Source organism: Cydia pomonella, chromosome 16 (genome assembly GCF_033807575.1).
Source record: "Cydia pomonella isolate Wapato2018A chromosome 16, ilCydPomo1, whole genome shotgun sequence".
NCBI lineage: Eukaryota > Metazoa > Arthropoda > Insecta > Lepidoptera > Tortricidae > Cydia > Cydia pomonella.
In genome coordinates, this window is record NC_084718.1 from 12239676 (window position 1) to 12259569 (window position 19894).

General features: G+C 42.4%; 2 protein-coding genes across 2 annotated transcripts in view; one reads left to right on the forward strand and one right to left on the reverse strand.

Annotated features, from left to right (window-relative positions):
* Positions 1–6836: 6836 nt before the first annotated feature.
* Positions 6837–8033, forward strand: LOC133526360 (protein MIS12 homolog). Its single transcript, XM_061862955.1, has one exon. The coding sequence runs from the start codon at positions 7076–7078 to the stop codon at positions 7685–7687; it is 612 nt and encodes a 203-aa protein (XP_061718939.1). The 5' UTR covers positions 6837–7075; the 3' UTR covers positions 7688–8033.
* Positions 8034–9540: 1507 nt separating this feature from the next.
* LOC133526354 (probable G-protein coupled receptor CG31760) overlaps positions 9541–19894 on the reverse strand; it is a 146148-nt gene continuing 135794 nt past the window's right edge. The window contains exons 16-18 of the mRNA XM_061862944.1: positions 18778–18921; positions 13920–14066; positions 9541–13397 (exon numbers count right to left, since the gene is read on the reverse strand). Coding sequence (XP_061718928.1) covers positions 13368–13397; positions 13920–14066; positions 18778–18921 — 321 coding nt within the window. The 3' untranslated portion in view covers positions 9541–13367. The remainder of the gene's footprint in view (positions 13398–13919; positions 14067–18777; positions 18922–19894) is intronic.

Genomic DNA, 19894 nt, shown 5'->3' on the forward strand with positions numbered 1-19894 from the left:
ATAAAATATGAGTTGAATTTTGTTGCTAATGACGACTCCATGGCTCGCTATTAGTCGCACCGTGCGATAATAACTGCGATGCCTGTATTATAATGGTAACATATTTGCCGTGACTTATTTTTCAAGTCTTTTTTTGTTTTTATAAAAAGACACCTCAAAATCGCTTACCTTCTTTCTAATGCAAAAAAACGCACTTTATAATCTGCCTGCCAATCTAGTATCTATAAATCCCGCTCTAACTCTTACGAATCGACTTTTACCTAAGTGTGCTCAGGTGTTACAATGTTAAGTAAGTATCCAATTTCGTTCAGCTTAAAGGCAAATAAAAAGAAAGGACTCAATTGAACTCATCCCCATCCGCGAGACAATTAATTCAGTAGGTAGGTACACGGTCGTTTAATACAGACTTTATCTATTTATAAAACGAGTGATCGACCCTTCAGATCTAGGGCGATGGAGATGAGATGTTTCCGAGATTCCATTCGACTCCATATTTTGATATAAATGCATTTCAATCGGACCGCAAATTGGGCCAATAAGCTAGTGGATGGATACACTTTTAAGTGAATACCTATAATCTATATACATAGTAAACACCCCTATAATGGAGAAGGCACCGGTAACGGGATGGTAGAGTCTGTGCGGAAAGAGAAGCTCTTCTCATTCCGGGCAGACTCTATAGACCAGGGGTTCCCAATCTTTTTCAACATGCGGCGCAGTTCCAAGTTTAGTAGTTTGCAACGGCGCCCTTGTAAATTTAAAATCACGGTCGAAAAAGAGTGACACGACGCTATATTATTTACCGATGCGAGCGCTCAAATAGGTACCCGCGAATATTTGTAGTTTCGGATAATGATAGAACTCACGGCGCCCCTCTTTACTTTCTACGGCGCACCAGGGCGCCGCGGCGCACACTTTGGGAACCCCTGCTATAGACAAATCCTGTAAAATAAGTAGGTATTTATCATCAGTTTTTAAACACAGGTAACATTTTACTATAAACAAAGACCCATAGAGCTGCATTAGTTTCAAGTTTCATTGATTTTTCTTTATTTTAAAATTAATGGCGCGATACATACAACGACTGGAGCAAAAAACATGGTTTTATTTGGTAATAATATTAAAACCATATGCTGTATCTTTTATTAAATACATTGAAAACATAAAGAACAAATAGGACATTTAACTTTTAACGCATAAAGTGGTAGAAATTTTACAGGTGTCGAGAAAATAGTCCCATGACCGGTTCCGTAAGAATTAACATATGCTATCTGCAAACGTAGGTAATAAGGTATTCTAAGTAATAATGGATACATGTTTTGTAAAAAAAGAGGAGTTCCTAAATTCAGGAATAAAATATTTATAAGTTTTTTTCCGACGTCGCCATTAAATATATTTTACGAGTTTTATGTTTAAATATGATAATTATATGTTTAATAGATTTTACGTTTTACCAGTATTATTACCATAGCGTTATCAAGAAATCAAGTCAGTATAAAAACTCAGTTGTATATTTACCTTCCAAATATGTTCTCAATGCTGAGCTGAAAAGTCTTGTGTACTACAGAGATCAAAGTTATTTACATCTCGAGAGTTTTTGATTAAAAAATTTAAAGATTCAAAGAATTTATTTGAATAGAAAACAGTTATGTGAAGGTGTTACAAAATAAAAGAAATCCGTGCATTCAGTCTGCATGCAGGCGTGCAAATATTGCAAAAAAACAGGCACTATTCAATTCAATTCAAATATACTTTATTCATGTAGGCCTAGCAACAAGCACTTATGAATAGTAAGACAGTATTACATATAATTATCTTAATCTAATTATCAGAGCAATTTATTGATGTTGTAAATATTATTCCATATATAATACTAATGAATATAATTCATAGATCAAATTTAATACTAAAACTTTCACAAAATACAGTCATACAAAAAAAAATTATAAAAAATACTAGTCTAGATTGTTTCTAGAATAAATTCTAAATGTCAAACAAATATAATAAAAACAACAAAGGAAATACATGCATTGGAATATCCATTTCATCATCATTATTCAAATATAATAAATAATTAATCATTTCGAATCACAATTAATCCCACGTTGTTTTATCATTCATGTAGTCTTGTGTGGTATAATAAGCTTTAGAAATAAGTTTACGCTTTACATGATTCTTAAATGTATTAATTGGTAACTCAGTAATATGGTTTGGAAGTTTATTATAAAATCTCACACAATTACCCATGAATGATTTTTTAATTTTATGGAGCCGATTGAAGGGCACGGCGAGCTTATGTTTATTTCTAGTATTAATATTATGAATGTCACAATTTTTCTTAAAATCGGCAATATTTTTATGCACATACAGAATATTCTCATAAATGTATTGACAGTGCACTGTCATGATGTCAATTTCCTTAAATTTATCTCTCAGTGAGTCTTTTATATATTGCTCGAATAGCCCTCTTCTGCAGAACAAAAATGGTATTTATCTCTGAAGCACCACCCCACAGTAAAATACCATATGACATAATGCTATGGAAGTAACTAAAATATACTAATCGAGCTGTTTTGACATCAGTTAACTGACGGATTTTGCTTACTGCAAAAGCTGCAGAACTCAGTCTATTCGAAAGAGTAGCAATATGGGGGCCCCACTGGAGTCCAATATTTACAAAAGCATAGAATAAGTAATATAAATAGGTGATACAAAATTTGCAAAGTCATGTCAAAGTATATTTGAGTCTCTTACTACGCTCAAAGCCCGCCGCACAAACGAATCATAAGGTTAGGTTCCAGCTGAAAATTCGAACACAATTCTCCACTATTTGCACCCAGCGCATACTTGATACTTCGGACACGAAGATAGTCTGGAGGTATTGATAATGATCGGTCATGTAGAAGAGAAGAAAAGTAGATGAAGAGCGCCTACCCGGTGGTGATTTGGGGCATTGTAAAAGCTAAAATTGCGTCTATCGATAATAAGGCTTTTCTAAAGCTTGTTGATGATAGTTTTCAGGTATAAAACTTATTTTTTATGTTAAGAATTTAGTTAAGTTATGTAAAATATTTTGAATTCAGATTCAGTATTTCATTACTGATTAATTTTTTTAATAAATTATTATCGTATAGGAAGTAACTCAAGAAAATTGGAGCAATAGGGTTGTTTCCATCTACAAATCTTAGGGCAGAATTGTATCCCAATAAATTCTTTTGGATTATAAGAATATGTTAAACTCAGGGGCGTAGCTACCGCCGTATCTGCCGTATCAATTATACGGGGCCCCCGGGCCACGGGGCCCCCGTGGCCCGGGGGAACGTACGTTTTTGTGAGAAATCTTTACCCTTCCTAAGGGCCCCCAAACAAATTTTTATACGGGGCCCCGCCAAGGCACGCTACGCCACTGGTTAAACTACTCTTAGGGGACCTGTAATGACCATATTTTTGTAAATATTGAATTTAAAATATCTTTTGGCACACGTCACGTGACCAAACTCGAAACGTCATTGAAGATTCTGATGACATCACAACTCTCGGATTGACACTGTTGACAGTTAGGCGATAAACAACAAATGACAAATGTCAGTTGACAGTTCGTATCTTCTACGTGCATAGACATACAACGTGTGTATGTAGTTATGTGTCAAACCGTAAACTGTGACGTCACACAATTTTCAAAGAGCGTTTTGGGCGCGAAAGCAGCTGTCAAAATATATTTTGTTAATTTAACATATTTAAAGCCGTTTTTAGTATAAAAGTTGAATTTTAGGGCAACTTTTAGTTAATATAGAACGTAATACAAGCGTTTCAAAAAAATTGGGAAATACCCTATTGCTATGACCATGTTAAAAAAATTTAAGACGATTACAGGAATAATGGTCCTATAATCGAGTTGGAGACTGAACATTTTATAATCGAGGCTGGTGGTCCTGAAAGCGATACAACATCTAATGAATACCAGACTTCGTCAGAGTCAGAAAACGAAGAATATATAAATATTGGATATTTAGAATCAGATTATAACGAATAGGTAAATTGAAAGAACTGAATTCTCTGTAAGCAATTTTTTCACATTATACGAGTATCAACATGAAGCCAATGCCCACTAACCCGACTATACATGACGTACGCACATTATTGCCATACGTAGGCTGTTTGCAGTAAAACGTAGTGATTATATGCTCTTTGGTTTGCAGCAGCGACACTATCTCAGGGTTAAATAAACTGTTGTCAGGCTTTAAAAAAAGTGAATATGAAATGTGAGACTGTGACAAGGACAAACAATAAAGTAAGTTCCATAACTGCATCTCGTTCGGTCACCGGCCCCTCCCCCATTTCATCTCTATATCATTGCCTCTATGCGTCGATACCAAAGTCGGCTGAAATAACTAGCATCCGCAATATTATATTTTTTATTTGGGGCTGCCAGTGTTATCTTCCTTTTACCCTAATGGATGGGGAGGAATTAGTACATTACGATGCTAGTGCGGAAAGTATGTCATTACTTCACGAATACCGAGATATCTTGCCACGAGCCGACGAGCCGTAGGCGAGTGGGAAGACTCGGGACGAGTGAGGAATGACATTTTCGCACGTGTATCGAACGACGTTTTTTAATACAGTTGCGAAAAAATAAAAAAACCACAAGTACTTTTTTATGCATGTTCTATAAAACAGAAACAATGGTAAATATAAAATATTATACTATTATTGACCTAAGTATCGTTACTTACGATTATTTGTGTATCGTAAATTTAAATTATATGAAAAGAATATCAAATGTTGCCTTTGGAAATTTAAAACATTCTTGCAGTAAGAAAAACGCCTCTTCTTTGACAGGCGTATATTTGATAGGTATCCCGTTCCATTCAGACAACTTATTAAGAACGGTTTTTCAATATTATAAAATAAACGTGTTACAATGATGAAGTGGTAAGTAATAAAATATGAAATATGCTTATATTTATTATTTTTACATTAACAGTAGGTTTTTATGTTGATTACGACTTTTAAAGGAAACTAACATTAACACTCATCAATAAGTAGTCATGAATTGGAACAAGTGGAAAAGTAAAAAGCACTAGTTCGCGAAATCCAACTTTCCGCACGCTAAACAGCTACGTAAAGTAGCACTTTTTGAGCAACTGTATTAAAAATGGTAGTTTGTGGGTATATGATACATTTTAAATCGAGTTGGGTTAAGGGCCAATTACATCCACACTTTATCAGGCCTGGGCTATAACCGCGAAAATCGAAGTTCGTCAATTGCGGGCAATTTTCTCTGTCACTCTAATTACGTCTTACGAGATTAAAAGAGAACGATCCCCGCATAAGCAAATATTGGTTTTCGCGGCAGGCCCCCAGGCCCGACGTCATGTACAAAAATATCAAACATTGAACATTTTTGGCAATAGGGTTGTTTCCAATTTTTGAAAAACGCTTGTATTGCGTTCTATATTAACTAAAAGTTGCCCTAAAATTAAACTTTTATACTAAAAACGGCTTTAAATATGTTAAATTAACTAAATATATTTTGAGAGACGCTTTCGCGCCCAAAAAGCTCTTTGAAAATTGTGTGACGTCACAGTTTACGGTTTGACACATAACTACATTCAAACGTAGAAGATACGAACTGTCAACTGACATTTGTCATTTGTTGTTTATCGCCTAACTATCAACAGTGTCAATCCGAGAGTTGTGACGTCATCAGAATCTTCAAAGACGTTTCGAGTTTGGTCACGTGACGTGTGCCAAAAGATATTTTAAATTCTATATTTACATAAATATGGTCATTACAGGTCCCCTAAAAGTAATTTAACATGTTCTTATAATCCAAATGAATTTATTGGGATACAATTCTGCCCTAAGATTTGTAGATGGAAACAACCCTATTAGAGAAAAGATTTTACATGACAAATATCTATTATTAAAGATGTGCTGATATTCCGTAAAACGGAAAGCGATTATCAGGCCCGAAATTGGGACTGATTTCGGGCCTGGGGGCCTACCGCGAAAACCGAAATTCGCAAATTGCGGGGATCTTTCTCTTTTACTCTTATTAAGACGTAATTAGAGTGAGAGAGAAAAATGCCCGCATTTGACGAACTTCGATTTTCCCGGTAGGGGCCCTGATATAGGACGTGTGGATGTAGTTGGCGTTTTAGAAACAATAATCCAACCATTTAAGAGGAAAGAATAGCTTTACGATCCTACGAAATAACGGTACTTTTCTAATTAAATTTTCCATTCTGGGAGAAAATGATTTAGTGCCAATTACATCCACACTTTATCAGGCCTGATAGCAGGCCTGACGTCGGGTCCGAGCAAGAGTATTTTTTTTCCATTTCACCAAATATCAGCACAACGTTAACAATTTTTGAAATGTAAAAAAATAGTTCATATGCAAAAATATCAAACATTGAACATTTTTGAAAAAAGGAAACCTATAAACCTAGTTTTTTATTGTGTCAAGAACATACTAAAAGATCATCTATAATATACATTGAAGCGGAAAAACATTTTCTCTTTCTGTATGGGTGAGTATTTCCAAATTCCAAATTCCAAATTATTTATTTGTTAAACATAGGTATGTACAACAGTAGGTCTTAAATTTATAATAAGGTATCACTATGCTACGCCACATGGCATACAAATAGCTACAGAGTTTGTATGCCATGTGGCGTTTTTTTTGTACAGCTTTGTACGTGGTATTTTTCTCTCAATACAAAGTGAAGTGGAAAAAAAATACTAATACATTACATACTTAGTATTAAGTATTTTCAATAAAAAAAAATATAATTTTAATTTGATTTTGTTATTATTTTTGTGTTTTATCTATGGTCATGTATTGGAATTAAATAAATATCACAGAAATGTTTTAATTCGTATTTGCAGTTATTGAAGGCATGGCTTTATTTTGTAACACATAGCAACATTAGCAACGCTGACATCATGCCAAACGTCAATATGTGTTTGAAAGTTTACCGTTTGGGCTTGGTTGGTTTGTTTGTGGTGTTATTGTTCCGATTCCTACGCTTCCTTTTAAACGTTGAAATAATTATACACATTCAAAATGATTCGAATGAATCGGTGGAAAGGAGGAACCGACGAAGAATACGAAACCCAGCACTTTGGCTTCGGAGCGCAGCGCGTCAAAATAGCTCTTCGACAAATGGTTGAAGAAAAGATTAGGACTGGTGTGTGTGATATGGAAACGTATCTTCTAAATTCCCTTGACCTAAATGAAAGTGACAAAGAAGCAATACGTAGTTTGTGTAAAAAAATATTACGGCTATACTGTGAACGAGCAGAGCCTTCCTTGGAAGTGGTGGACAGTGAAATCGAGAGAATATTGTCTGTGCCTTCAAATGTGCTGCTACCTGCTGATGAGGTTCACGAAGAAGAAATTACAGATACTGAATACGATAAATTAAAACAAGATGTTACGGCTTTGAGGAACAGAGTAGAGCGAGCAGCTTTGATGGATGCTTTACTCACTGCGGAGGAGAATGACATATCTGCTTTGGAAAAGGTGTATGAAACTGCTAAACAGAACATGGAAATCCAGGATATGATAAATAAGACCTTGGATAAAAGTGATTTAAAAACAATTCAAAGTAGTGCACAAATATTGTGTGCACAGAGTGCATTGAAGGATGATGGGTTTTTAGATGAATCATCTTGAAATTAATAATTTATTGTACATAATATGTATTATATTTAGTAGTACCATTCTTAGGTGATTTTTGTACAATATTATTCATATTCTTTTGATGGTTATTCGGGTGAATTTGTAAATAGTATTTTTTATGAAATGTTGATGATCAAGGTACTCATACCTTACAAGAGACTAGGACCTTAGTTATGCAGAAAATAACCACCTCAATTTTCTTATCATTGCAATAAGTGACCAAATTCACTGAATTATGATGTAAGTCACTTTGGTTGTTTTCTACAAAACTATGGTCAGTTGCAAATAGTGTTGTGTAGTTTCATGCTAACACATTCATTATAAGTAGGTATATTTTTGTAATATACCTACTTATAATATATGTTTTTGTAGGTGTATTTTTGGTGGTTATTGCCATATTTAATCATAATACACTTTTGCTATCAATGTTTAAATGGGCTTAAACATACTCATTTACTCACTTTAGGGACAAGAGTATGGGGCACTAGGCTTACCACAGACTCCAGGTTTTTGAAGCCACATTTCTCAAGTAATGACAACAGCATATTCTATGATTTCTCTTTTGGGGTTGATAATGAAACTTACCAGTTGTCTATTTTTGTTATCAACCCTTTAACCACTTAGAATTTTTCATCAAGCATGCTCGTGTCGTGACCAGTATGAAGTTACACAGATTTATGTCTTATTTATTGAGATTTAGACTACCGGTCTGGCCTAGTGGGTAATCACCCTGCTTACGAAGCTGATGGTCCCGGGTTCAAATCCTGGTAAGGGCATTTATTCGTGTGATGAGCATGGATATTTGTTCCTGAGTCATGGGTGTTTTCTATGTATTTAAGTATTTATAAATATTTATATATTATATATATTGTTGTCCGAGTACCCTCAACACAAGCCTTATTGAGCTTACTGTGGGACTTAGTCAATTTGTGTAATAATGTGGTATAATATTATTTTTTTATTCACTACTGCAATGACATAAAATAATATACAAATGGTCAGTCAAGCATGTTTCTGTTTGTAGTCTTATTTTGTTACTAATGTAGTGTATAAAAAATTTTTTTCACCACCAGCTGGTAAAAGCTCTTTTGATTGTTCAAAAACTGATAACGTTGTATTTTATCCACATGTGTAAACAATAGCTATTTGTTTTACTAGGGGGTACAGTTGTTGTTTAATAGCTTGTGCTAATATTGACACCCAAGCAAGCAATCTTGAGAGTTGCGAGGGTTTTAAGGCACAAGGGTTAAACAAACTTTCCCTCCAAGCGAAACACATAACTTCACTACACTAATGCGAAGAAAATGCAATACCAAAAAAAAAACAAAACCAAATGAACTTAATTTAAAAAATTATCATTTAAAAGCAAACCTAAGGAAACAACTCAAAATTTGCATCTGATTAATTTGCCCCACATGTGGATAAAATGCAAACTCATTAGTTTTTGACCAATCAAGAGGGCCTTTACCAGTTGGTGTGGTGAAAATAACTATTATTGCTTTGAGAAACTAACTTTTGTAAATGAAAGATTGGTTGCAAGTTGTAAGTTGCATGACCTATGCAAGTAATATTTAGAAACCCAGTTAAGATGTACTGCGCGGCCACACACTGGGCGAGTGGTATGGGAAGTAGCAAGAGAAGGACGCAGAGACATAGTATGGCCATGTTAATCATCTTTGTCTGCCATACTGCTCTGCATACTTCCCATACCACTCGTCGAGTGTGTGGCCGCACCAAAAAGCAATGAATGTTCTGTCCATAGACACCAACCATGAAGTGATGTTGTAACTGGTATTACATTGTGTACTGAAAATATTATATAGGTGATAAATAAACAAATCATTGCAAACAGTTATTTTCTTTATTTTAATGTAAAAACAAATTTCTTACATATTTTTCCTATGCACTAGTTTCAGAGAATAACAATATTTATTACATCAATTCTAGTTTATATTAACACTCCATGATGCGTTAATAATTAGAAAACATTGATATAACATCTAATGAAAAAATAATATTGAATTTATTTCTAAATCTTATCTTTGGCACAGTAAATTAATACTAATAAAATGTAAGAGATTCCAAAGTCGTAAAAATTACACAGGATAAATACTTTGACCGAATTAGGCAATAGCCTCAACAACAGACAATATATTAATCTCAGAATAAATTATTTTGCAGATGAATTCATATTTAATAGACAAACAACTACATACACTTATTAAGTATTGAGATAAATTGGGTACACAATCAAAACAGATGTTTCATAGTTATATTTATACCAAATTTGTGCTATGGCCAGCGAAACAGTATCTCTGCAGTCCCACTATCATCACTAAACACGAATGGCTATGCCACCTTAGTAGGACACAGAACACTAACAGTTAATATCTCTATATTTAGGTACAGGACATATCTACGCACATGTTATGTAACTTGGGTTATTCCCACCAAGTTATTACCAGTGGTAAATACTGGGAAAAATCTCACTATCATACTATCAACTCGGTTTGGTGGTAACTTCTGTGAATATTTTTCTTAGTAGTTACCTCCAACATTTTGTTTGGTAGTGGGATTTTTTATATCCCAGTAGAAACCATTCGTAAGAGGTGGGAAACACATCCCAGTAGTTACCACTGGTAACAACTTGGTGGTAACTAGTGGGAATAGCTCTGTAACTTCTATGGGAAAATAATTGGATACACAACATACAGACTAGGTAGAGAACTGTTTGTGAATAATAATTAAATACTGAAAAGTAACTTACACCCACATTTTCTGTTTAGTTAAGAATAACAATAGTTAAAGGAGCAAATCTATACAAAAATATCCTTGAATTATTATACTTATTTATGACCACAGTAACACCCAACTGACAATCTTGTATTTTACTCAAAACTAGTCACAACATTGAAAGCACAGTATCTGAAGTTAAAAAATAACAGTTTGCTTATGAAAAAAGAGTATACCTACAACATACATCTCACATAAAAAGTTGAATATTCACTAATGCTGATTATGACTGGCTACCTCTCTGTATGTCCTCTACAACATTCATGAATAAACTAATTATTAATTTATAATTTATCACAGACAGTCAAAGAAAATAAATAATAACCATAACTACGTCAACACTAATATTAATGAATTTATTTACAACACTTTAGAATTTATGCTTCTTTCTGATTCATATTTACAGTTCGTTTATGATACCTTAACTAAATATGATTATAGCTATGATAAAAAATATAGGAATATAGTAAAGCAAAATTAATGCTGTTGAAGGTAACTTCAGGTAACGCAATAATCTCGAATATCTAATAAAATCAAAGAATTTAGAGTCCCTATTTCGACGACTACAACAGTATTTTTATTGTCTGTTCTAGCATGAACCAGATTTCAATAATTTGTATACCTACGCACGTTTTTGATAAAAATGTAGAATACTGGAGTAATAAATTTAACTTATATTCAAATTGATTTGCAGATATCGGCCAAATTAGCGTCATTGCTCGCAATGATGTGGACATGACTCCAAAATGGATTACATAACTAATCATTTAATTAATTTCTTTTCGGAAAAATTTCCTTATAATGTAAATTAAAAAAAAGACTGATTATTGTATATTGTGTTCTGTACTGCTCAGTCTATTTTTTAAATATCAAAAAAACATACTTTAAGTGCTAAAACCTCCGCTCGCAATCCACTAATGTTAATGGTGCAAATAATCTGGAGAATATACAAGGAGAAATAGAAAACGGTTTGCAAGGCAAAATTAAAGTCTAGCATTAAAGAAATCCAGATTTTGAGACTATCGCACAATACTTAGAACAGAAAATAAACTCCAAATTCTACTTGTATAACGATTTTCGAAGAACAGTGGGTTACCCACGTAGTTTTAATAGAATACCCCCAAATGTGCTCCCTATCTTTACAATTTATTTGTTTATGTTAAATCGGTTTTTGGGTCAGAATACAGAAAATTTTGAAAAAATATAGATTATATTCTTTAATAACAGTACATTACGATAAAAGTGCGAAAAAGTAAACAAGAAAAAGAAGACGTCCGAAGGGAGTGTTTTAAATCGACACGAATTGCGTATTACGTTTTACAGTACATTTGGCCTTTTAATTTTTTGACATAGTTACGTAATGTGCTAATTATCGCACTAGTGCGGTAAAGTAGCACCATATGCACTGTAAATCTACATTATAAGTAATCTTTGTGTTATTTATTGACTAGGAAACAAAATTAAATCTTAGGTGAGAAATGAATTAAAATAATGAAACGATTAATTATTCAATCAATTCTGGAGCCATGTCCACATTATTGCGATCAATGACGCTAATTTGTCCGATCTCTGTTTATTAGATATATTAAAATTAACGACTAGCATACAAGAGATAATGACATGATGAAATGTCTAAAGTTTACCTAAATAACATTCAAAATAATCAGTAGAATTTCTAACTCATTCTACTTTACTCTAGCGATTAAAATAAATATATTTTTTTAAACTAACTATACCTCGGAACAAAAATCTATAGAGCTTAGCGCAGATTTACTTTAAGACCATTTATTACGTATCTATTTCTAGCACATACATAACATTATACCTGATGCTACCTAAGATGTGAGCTTTTATATAAGCGAGTCTTAGTCGAGAACACATTAATATTTACTGATTTTGGCTGGATATGAATGTCCCACAAAACTTATAGGTCATATGATATATTTAGATGTTAAATGTGGATGCAAAATCAATATAATATAGCAAAGTATGCTAGGAATAAGCATAGTAGTCTCAAGTATTTTGACTTGAGTTTTTTAACTGAGCTAGGGTTGTATATCAAATAGTTACGGCTTTGATTTGTTTATAATAGTTTGTGAAACTGCCATTAGGGCCTGTTTACACTTTGTTTTGTGTTAAGTGCGAGTTCATACATTTGTAGTAATAAATGCCAGTTGCGTTTAAACTAAATGCAAATGTATCAACTCGCACTTAACACTGATTATTGTGTTAACGGGCCTTTAGTGCAGGTTTAGAATGACTTCCGTCACCATTTCTGACGATACCTACGTAATTGAAGAAAGACGAAGTGAAAAAAGAGAATGCGTTAAACGCAATACAGGAATGAGCGCAAAGCCATTCTAAATCCTTCCTAAACATGGAATCTAGTTGAATGCAGGCATCATTTATACATTACTAAGGCAAATTTTCACGGCTCAGACTACTTTTGTGTGTCGTCATTTTTTATTACAATCGCTTTGCTCGGGATTGTACACAAAACAACCCTAACCAGTATCATTGGGTTCCCAACAGTAGCCACTGCCGCCGTACAGTCGACACCAGAGATATATTTACAGTTTGTTGTCGTATTTCATTCGAAAGACAATATTTTGGTATCAGTGATGTCGACTGTACACAAATTTAGCATAAGTTGACAGTGTGCCTTAAACCTTAGTTTGTCGGTATAAGGTTCGATCTCGGCCGGAGGTAGCTACCGGGCCCCGTAATCGTCAATCGGCGCAAAGTAATAATATAAGAAGCGACGTCCTGAACGCTCGGTTCAGACGTAATGTGGCCGCCGGGCGTCCTCGGCCGTGACGACGCGGCGGCCGGCCGGCGCGCCGCGCGGCCACGCCCAGCCGCCGGCGCTCAGCGCCACCCGTCACACCGGCCCCGGCCACTCCGTGCTGTCCTGTCGGGCCAACAACCAACCTCACTTTCATCTCAATACTAAGCTTCGTGCACGTAACGAGCCGCCTCAAGGGGAAATGCCGCCCGAAGCGGTCGCTGGAGAAAAAACAAGCGCAGTCTTGATGCCTCGAGCGAGGCACTTCTACAAAGACTGAGCCGCTTCGCGCGACATCTGCCGTGCAAGATGGTTCGTTGTGTCGACCCGACCCGATGTGGTGCGTTTCAATAGATGCGGGTGATGACGGAAAGTTTGCAAACAAATAAACAGCAGTGGATTGTTATGAAACAGTGGTTTAGTCAGCAATGGAAAGATTAAGGGTGTGTGTTTTTTGGAAAAATGACCGTCCGGAAAACGTTAGGATTTTAGTAGCAGTATTAAAACACTTCATTATACAAAAATGAAAACAAAACAGGAAGAAAAAAACACTCGTCAATACTATACTTTGTACTGACAAAGTAGTAGTTGTAGGGTGTTGTCTGGACTTTAGTCACGATGTTCCATGTTTTCATATCGCAACCATACCTGCGAGATGTTAACGGCGGTGGCGGTGACGTGCGGGCTGGAGGCGCTGAAGTAGCCGCCGGGCCGCGGCCGCAGGTGCCGGTTGTGCATCTCCATCTGCACGATCTTCATGAACTCGATCTGCGCCGCTAGCTTCTGAACCTCCTCCTGAAATAGGTATATCGGTTTTATGAGTAACGATCGGAATGACTTTACCTTTTGGATGTTTGAAGCTCTGTTACCACTGTTACCAGTTACTTTGAAAAAGTTTAACTTGCATACTGATCGAGTTTTTCGACAGGAGGGGTTCCCAGTTCAAAGTATAAGTTAAAGGAACAGCAATAGAAGTAAGTCGTCAACGTTTTTTCCCTCGACACGATTCTTTTGAAGATTGTCAGGGTTAGGAGCCTTACGAAGCTGAAATGCAATAGAAAAAATAATAATACCTATTGATTGAATGTAGAATGAAGGTATGCTATTATTGTAGCCAGTCGATATGCGTACCTTAAGTTCGTCATTCTCGCGGTAGAGGTCGGGCGGCTCGTCGGGCACGAGGCCGATGCCGTTGAGCGACGTGGAGGCGGGCACCCCTCGGGCTCGGCTCCGTGTGTATACAGTAAGGAGAGTACCTTGAGCTCGTCGTTCTCGCGGTAGAGGTCGGGCGGCTCGTCGGGCACGAGGCCGATGCCGTTGAGCGACGTGGAGGCGGGCACCCCTCGGGCCCGGCTCCGTGTGTATACAGTAAGGAGAGTACCTTGAGCTCGTCGTTCTCGCGGTAGAGGTCGGGCGGCTCGTCGGGCACGAGGCCGATGCCGTTGAGCGACGTGGAGGCGGGCACCCCTCGGGCTCGGCTCCGTGTGTATACAGTAAGGAGAGTACCTTGAGCTCGTCGTTCTCGCGGTAGAGGTCGGGCGGCTCGTCGGGCACGAGGCCGATGCCGTTGAGCGACGTGGAGGCGGGCACCCCTCGGGCTCGGCTCCGTGTGTATACAGTAAGGAGAGTACCTTGAGCTCGTCGTTCTCGCGGTAGAGGTCGGGCGGCTCGTCGGGCACGAGGCCGATGCCGTTGAGCGACGTGGAGGCGGGCACCCCTCGGGCTCGGCTCCGTGTGTATACAGTAAGGAGAGTACCTTGAGCTCGTCGTTCTCGCGGTAGAGGTCGGGCGGCTCGTCGGGCACGAGGCCGATGCCGTTGAGCGACGTGGAGGCGGGCACCCCTCGGGCTCGGCTCCGTGTGTATACAGTAAGGAGAGTACCTTGAGCTCGTCGTTCTCGCGGTAGAGGTCGGGCGGCTCGTCGGGCACGAGGCCGATGCCGTTGAGCGACGTGGAGGCGGGCACCCCTCGGGCTCGGCTCCGTGTGTATACAGTAAGGAGAGTACCTTGAGCTCGTCGTTCTCGCGGTAGAGGTCGGGCGGCTCGTCGGGCACGAGGCCGATGCCGTTGAGCGACGTGGAGGCGGGCACCCCTCGGGCTCGGCTCCGTGTGTATACAGTAAGGAGAGTACCTTGAGCTCGTCGTTCTCGCGGTAGAGGTCGGGCGGCTCGTCGGGCACGAGGCCGATGCCGTTGAGCGACGTGGAGGCGGGCACCCCTCGGGCTCGGCTCCGTGTGTATACAGTAAGGAGAGTACCTTGAGCTCGTCGTTCTCGCGGTAGAGGTCGGGCGGCTCGTCGGGCACGAGGCCGATGCCGTTGAGCGACGTGGAGGCGGGCACCCCTCGGGCTCGGCTCCGTGTGTATACAGTAAGGAGAGTACCTTGAGCTCGTCGTTCTCGCGGTAGAGGTCGGGCGGCTCGTCGGGCACGAGGCCGATGCCGTTGAGCGACGTGGAGGCGGGCACCCCTCGGGCTCGGCTCCGTGTGTATACAGTAAGGAGAGTACCTTGAGCTCGTCGTTCTCGCGGTAGAGGTCGGGCGGCTCGTCGGGCACGAGGCCGATGCCGTTGAGCGACGTGGAGGCGGGCACCCCTCGGGCTCGGCTCCGTGTGTATACAGTAAGGAGAGTACCTTGAGCTCGTCGTTCTCGCGGTAGAGGTCGGGCGGCTCGTCGGGCACGAGGCCGATGCCGTTGAGCGACGTGGAGGCGGGCACCCCTCGGGCTCGGCTCCGTGTGTATACAGTAAGGAGAGTACCTTGAGCTCGTCGTTCTCGCGGTAGAGGTCGGGCGGCTCGTCGGGCACGAGGCCGATGCCGTTGAGCGACGTGGAGGCGGGCACCCCTCGGGCTCGGCTCCGTGTGTATACAGTAAGGAGAGTACCTTGAGCTCGTCGTTCTCGCGGTAGAGGTCGGGCGGCTCGTCGGGCACGAGGCCGATGCCGTTGAGCGACGTGGAGGCGGGCACCCCTCGGGCTCGGCTCCGTGTGTATACAGTAAGGAGAGTACCTTGAGCTCGTCGTTCTCGCGGTAGAGGTCGGGCGGCTCGTCGGGCACGAGGCCGATGCCGTTGAGCGACGTGGAGGCGGGCACCCCTCGGGCTCGGCTCCGTGTGTATACAGTAAGGAGAGTACCTTGAGCTCGTTGTTCTCGCGGTAGAGGTCGGGCGGCTCGTCGGGCACGAGGCCGATGCCGTTGAGCGACGTGGAGGCGGGCACCCCTCGGGCTCGGCTCCGTGTGTATACAGTAAGGAGAGTACCTTGAGCTCGTCGTTCTCGCGGTAGAGGTCGGGCGGCTCGTCGGGCACGAGGCCGATGCCGTTGAGCGACGTGGAGGCGGGCACCCCTCGGGCTCGGCTCCGTGTGTATACAGTAAGGAGAGTACCTCGAGCTCGTCGTTCTCGCGGTAGAGGTCGGGCGGCTCGTCGGGCACGAGGCCGATGCCGTTGAGCGACGTGGAGGCGGGCACCCCTCGGGCTCGGCTCCGTGTGTATACAGTAAGGAGAGTACCTTGAGCTCGTCGTTCTCGCGGTAGAGGTCGGGCGGCTCGTCGGGCACGAGGCCGATGCCGTTGAGCGACGTGGAGGCGGGCACCCCTCGGGCTCGGCTCCGTGTGTATACAGTAAGGAGAGTACCTTGAGCTCGTCGTTCTCGCGGTAGAGGTCGGGCGGCTCGTCGGGCACGAGGCCGATGCCGTTGAGCGACATGGAGGCGGGCACCCCTCGGGCTCGGCTCCGTGTGTATACAGTAAGGAGAGTACCTTGAGCTCGTCGTTCTCGCGGTAGAGGTCGGGCGGCTCGTCGGGCACGAGGCCGATGCCGTTGAGCGACGTGGAGGCGGGCACCCCTCGGGCTCGGCTCCGTGTGTATACAGTAAGGAGAGTACCTTGAGCTCGTCGTTCTCGCGGTAGAGGTCGGGCGGCTCGTCGGGCACGAGGCCGATGCCGTTGAGCGACGTGGAGGCGGGCACCCCTCGGGCTCGGCTCCGTGTGTATACAGTAAGGAGAGTACCTTGAGCTCGTCGTTCTCGCGGTAGAGGTCGGGCGGCTCGTCGGGCACGAGGCCGATGCCGTTGAGCGACGTGGAGGCGGGCACCCCTCGGGCTCGGCTCCGTGTGTATACAGTAAGGAGAGTACCTTGAGCTCGTCGTTCTCGCGGTAGAGGTCGGGCGGCTCGTCGGGCACGAGGCCGATGCCGTTGAGCGACGTGGAGGCGGGCACCCCTCGGGCTCGGCTCCGTGTGTATACAGTAAGGAGAGTACCTTGAGCTCGTCGTTCTCGCGGTAGAGGTCGGGCGGCTCGTCGGGCACGAGGCCGATGCCGTTGAGCGACGTGGAGGCGGGCACCCCTCGGGCTCGGCTCCGTGTGTATACAGTAAGGAGAGTACCTTGAGCTCGTCGTTCTCGCGGTAGAGGTCGGGCGGCTCGTCGGGCACGAGGCCGATGCCGTTGAGCGACGTGGAGGCGGGCACCCCTCGGGCTCGGCTCCGTGTGTATACAGTAAGGAGAGTACCTTGAGCTCGTCGTTCTCGCGGTAGAGGTCGGGCGGCTCGTCGGGCACGAGGCCGATGCCGTTGAGCGACGTGGAGGCGGGCACCCCTCGGGCTCGGCTCCGTGTGTATACAGTAAGGAGAGTACCTTGAGCTCGTCGTTCTCGCGGTAGAGGTCGGGCGGCTCGTCGGGCACGAGGCCGATGCCGTTGAGCGACGTGGAGGCGGGCACCCCTCGGGCTCGGCTCCGTGTGTATACAGTAAGGAGAGTACCTTGAGCTCGTCGTTCTCGCGGTAGAGGTCGGGCGGCTCGTCGGGCACGAGGCCGATGCCGTTGAGCGACGTGGAGGCGGGCACCCCTCGGGCTCGGCTCCGTGTGTATACAGTAAGGAGAGTACCTTGAGCTCGTCGTTCTCGCGGTAGAGGTCGGGCGGCTCGTCGGGCACGAGGCCGATGCCGTTGAGCGACGTGGAGGCGGGCACCCCTCGGGCTCGGCTCCGTGTGTATACAGTAAGGAGAGTACCTTGAGCTCGTCGTTCTCGCGGTAGAGGTCGGGCGGCTCGTCGGGCACGAGGCCGATGCCGTTGAGCGACATGGAGGCGGGCACCCCTCGGGCTCGGCTCCGTGTGTATACAGTAAGGAGAGTACCTTGAGCTCGTCGTTCTCGCGGTAGAGGTCGGGCGGCTCGTCGGGCACGAGGCCGATGCCGTTGAGCGACGTGGAGGCGGGCACCCCTCGGGCTCGGCTCCGTGTGTATACAGTAAGGAGAGTACCTTGAGCTCGTCGTTCTCGCGGTAGAGGTCGGGCGGCTCGTCGGGCACGAGGCCGATGCCGTTGAGCGACGTGGAGGCGGGCACCCCTCGGGCTCGGCTCCGTGTGTATACAGTAAGGAGAGTACCTTGAGCTCGTCGTTCTCGCGGTAGAGGTCGGGCGGCTCGTCGGGCACGAGGCCGATGCCGTTGAGCGACGTGGAGGCGGGCACCCCTCGGGCTCGGCTCCGTGTGTATACAGTAAGGAGAGTACCTTGAGCTCGTCGTTCTCGCGGTAGAGGTCGGGCGGCTCGTCGGGCACGAGGCCGATGCCGTTGAGCGACGTGGAGGCGGGCACGCCGCGCGCGCGCGCGCCGCGGTCCCACGTGTCGCCCGTGCCGCGCACCACGCGCAGCACCTGGAGACAGCTACAGCGTACAGTAGAGAACAGGACCGGCCGCAGACCAAGGTTTCCCAAACTACGGCCCGGCGGACCTGACAATGGACCCCGCGAAAGACCCAAATTCCATACGATCCCGCCCATTACACCGACAGCGATCACCGGGGTCATTGGTCTCTATGGGTGTACCGCAGGGATCAATATTGGGGCCGTTCCTGTTCCTTATCTACATTAATGACCTGCCTTACCTTGTAAAGACCCACCATGACATAGTATTGTTTGCAGACGATACCTCACTTATTTTCAAAGTCAAACGACAGCAACAAGCTTGCAGTGATGTAAACAATGCTATTTCTAAAGTAGTAAATTGGTTTAATGTTAATAATTTATTGTTAAATGAGAAAAAGACTAAGTGCATTAAGTTTGTTACAAGTCACATAAGGAATGAGCAAACAGGTGTCATTGTCAATGATGAGCAATTGGAACTAGTAGATAGCACAGTTTTTCTTGGTATAACTTTAGATTCTAAACTACAATGGGGTCCCCATATTGCTAATCTCTCGAATAGACTGAGTTCTGCAGCTTTTGCAGTGAGCAAGATCCGTCAGTTAACAGACGTGAAAACAGCTCGATTAGTTTACTTTAGTTACTTTCATAGCATTATGTCATATGGTATTTTACTATGGGGTAGTGCTTCAGAGATAAATACCATTTTTGTTCTGCAGAAGAGGGCTATTCGTGCAATATATAATATGTACCATAGAGACACACTTAGAGATAAGTTTAAGGACATTAACATAATGACAGTGCACTGTCAATATATTTATGAGAATATTCTGTATGTACATAAAAACATTGCCAGTTTTAAGAAAAACTGTGAAATACATAATATTAATACTAGAAATAAGCATAAGCTCGCAGTGCCCTTCACTAGGCTCCATAAAATTAAGAAATCATTCATGGGTAATTGTGTAAGATTTTACAATAAACT

What these genes read in the sequence shown, in the direction of transcription:
- LOC133526360 (XM_061862955.1), top strand. Translation starts at nt 7,076, where the DNA reads ATGATTCGAATGAATCGGTGGAAAGGAGGAACCGACGAAGAATACGAA.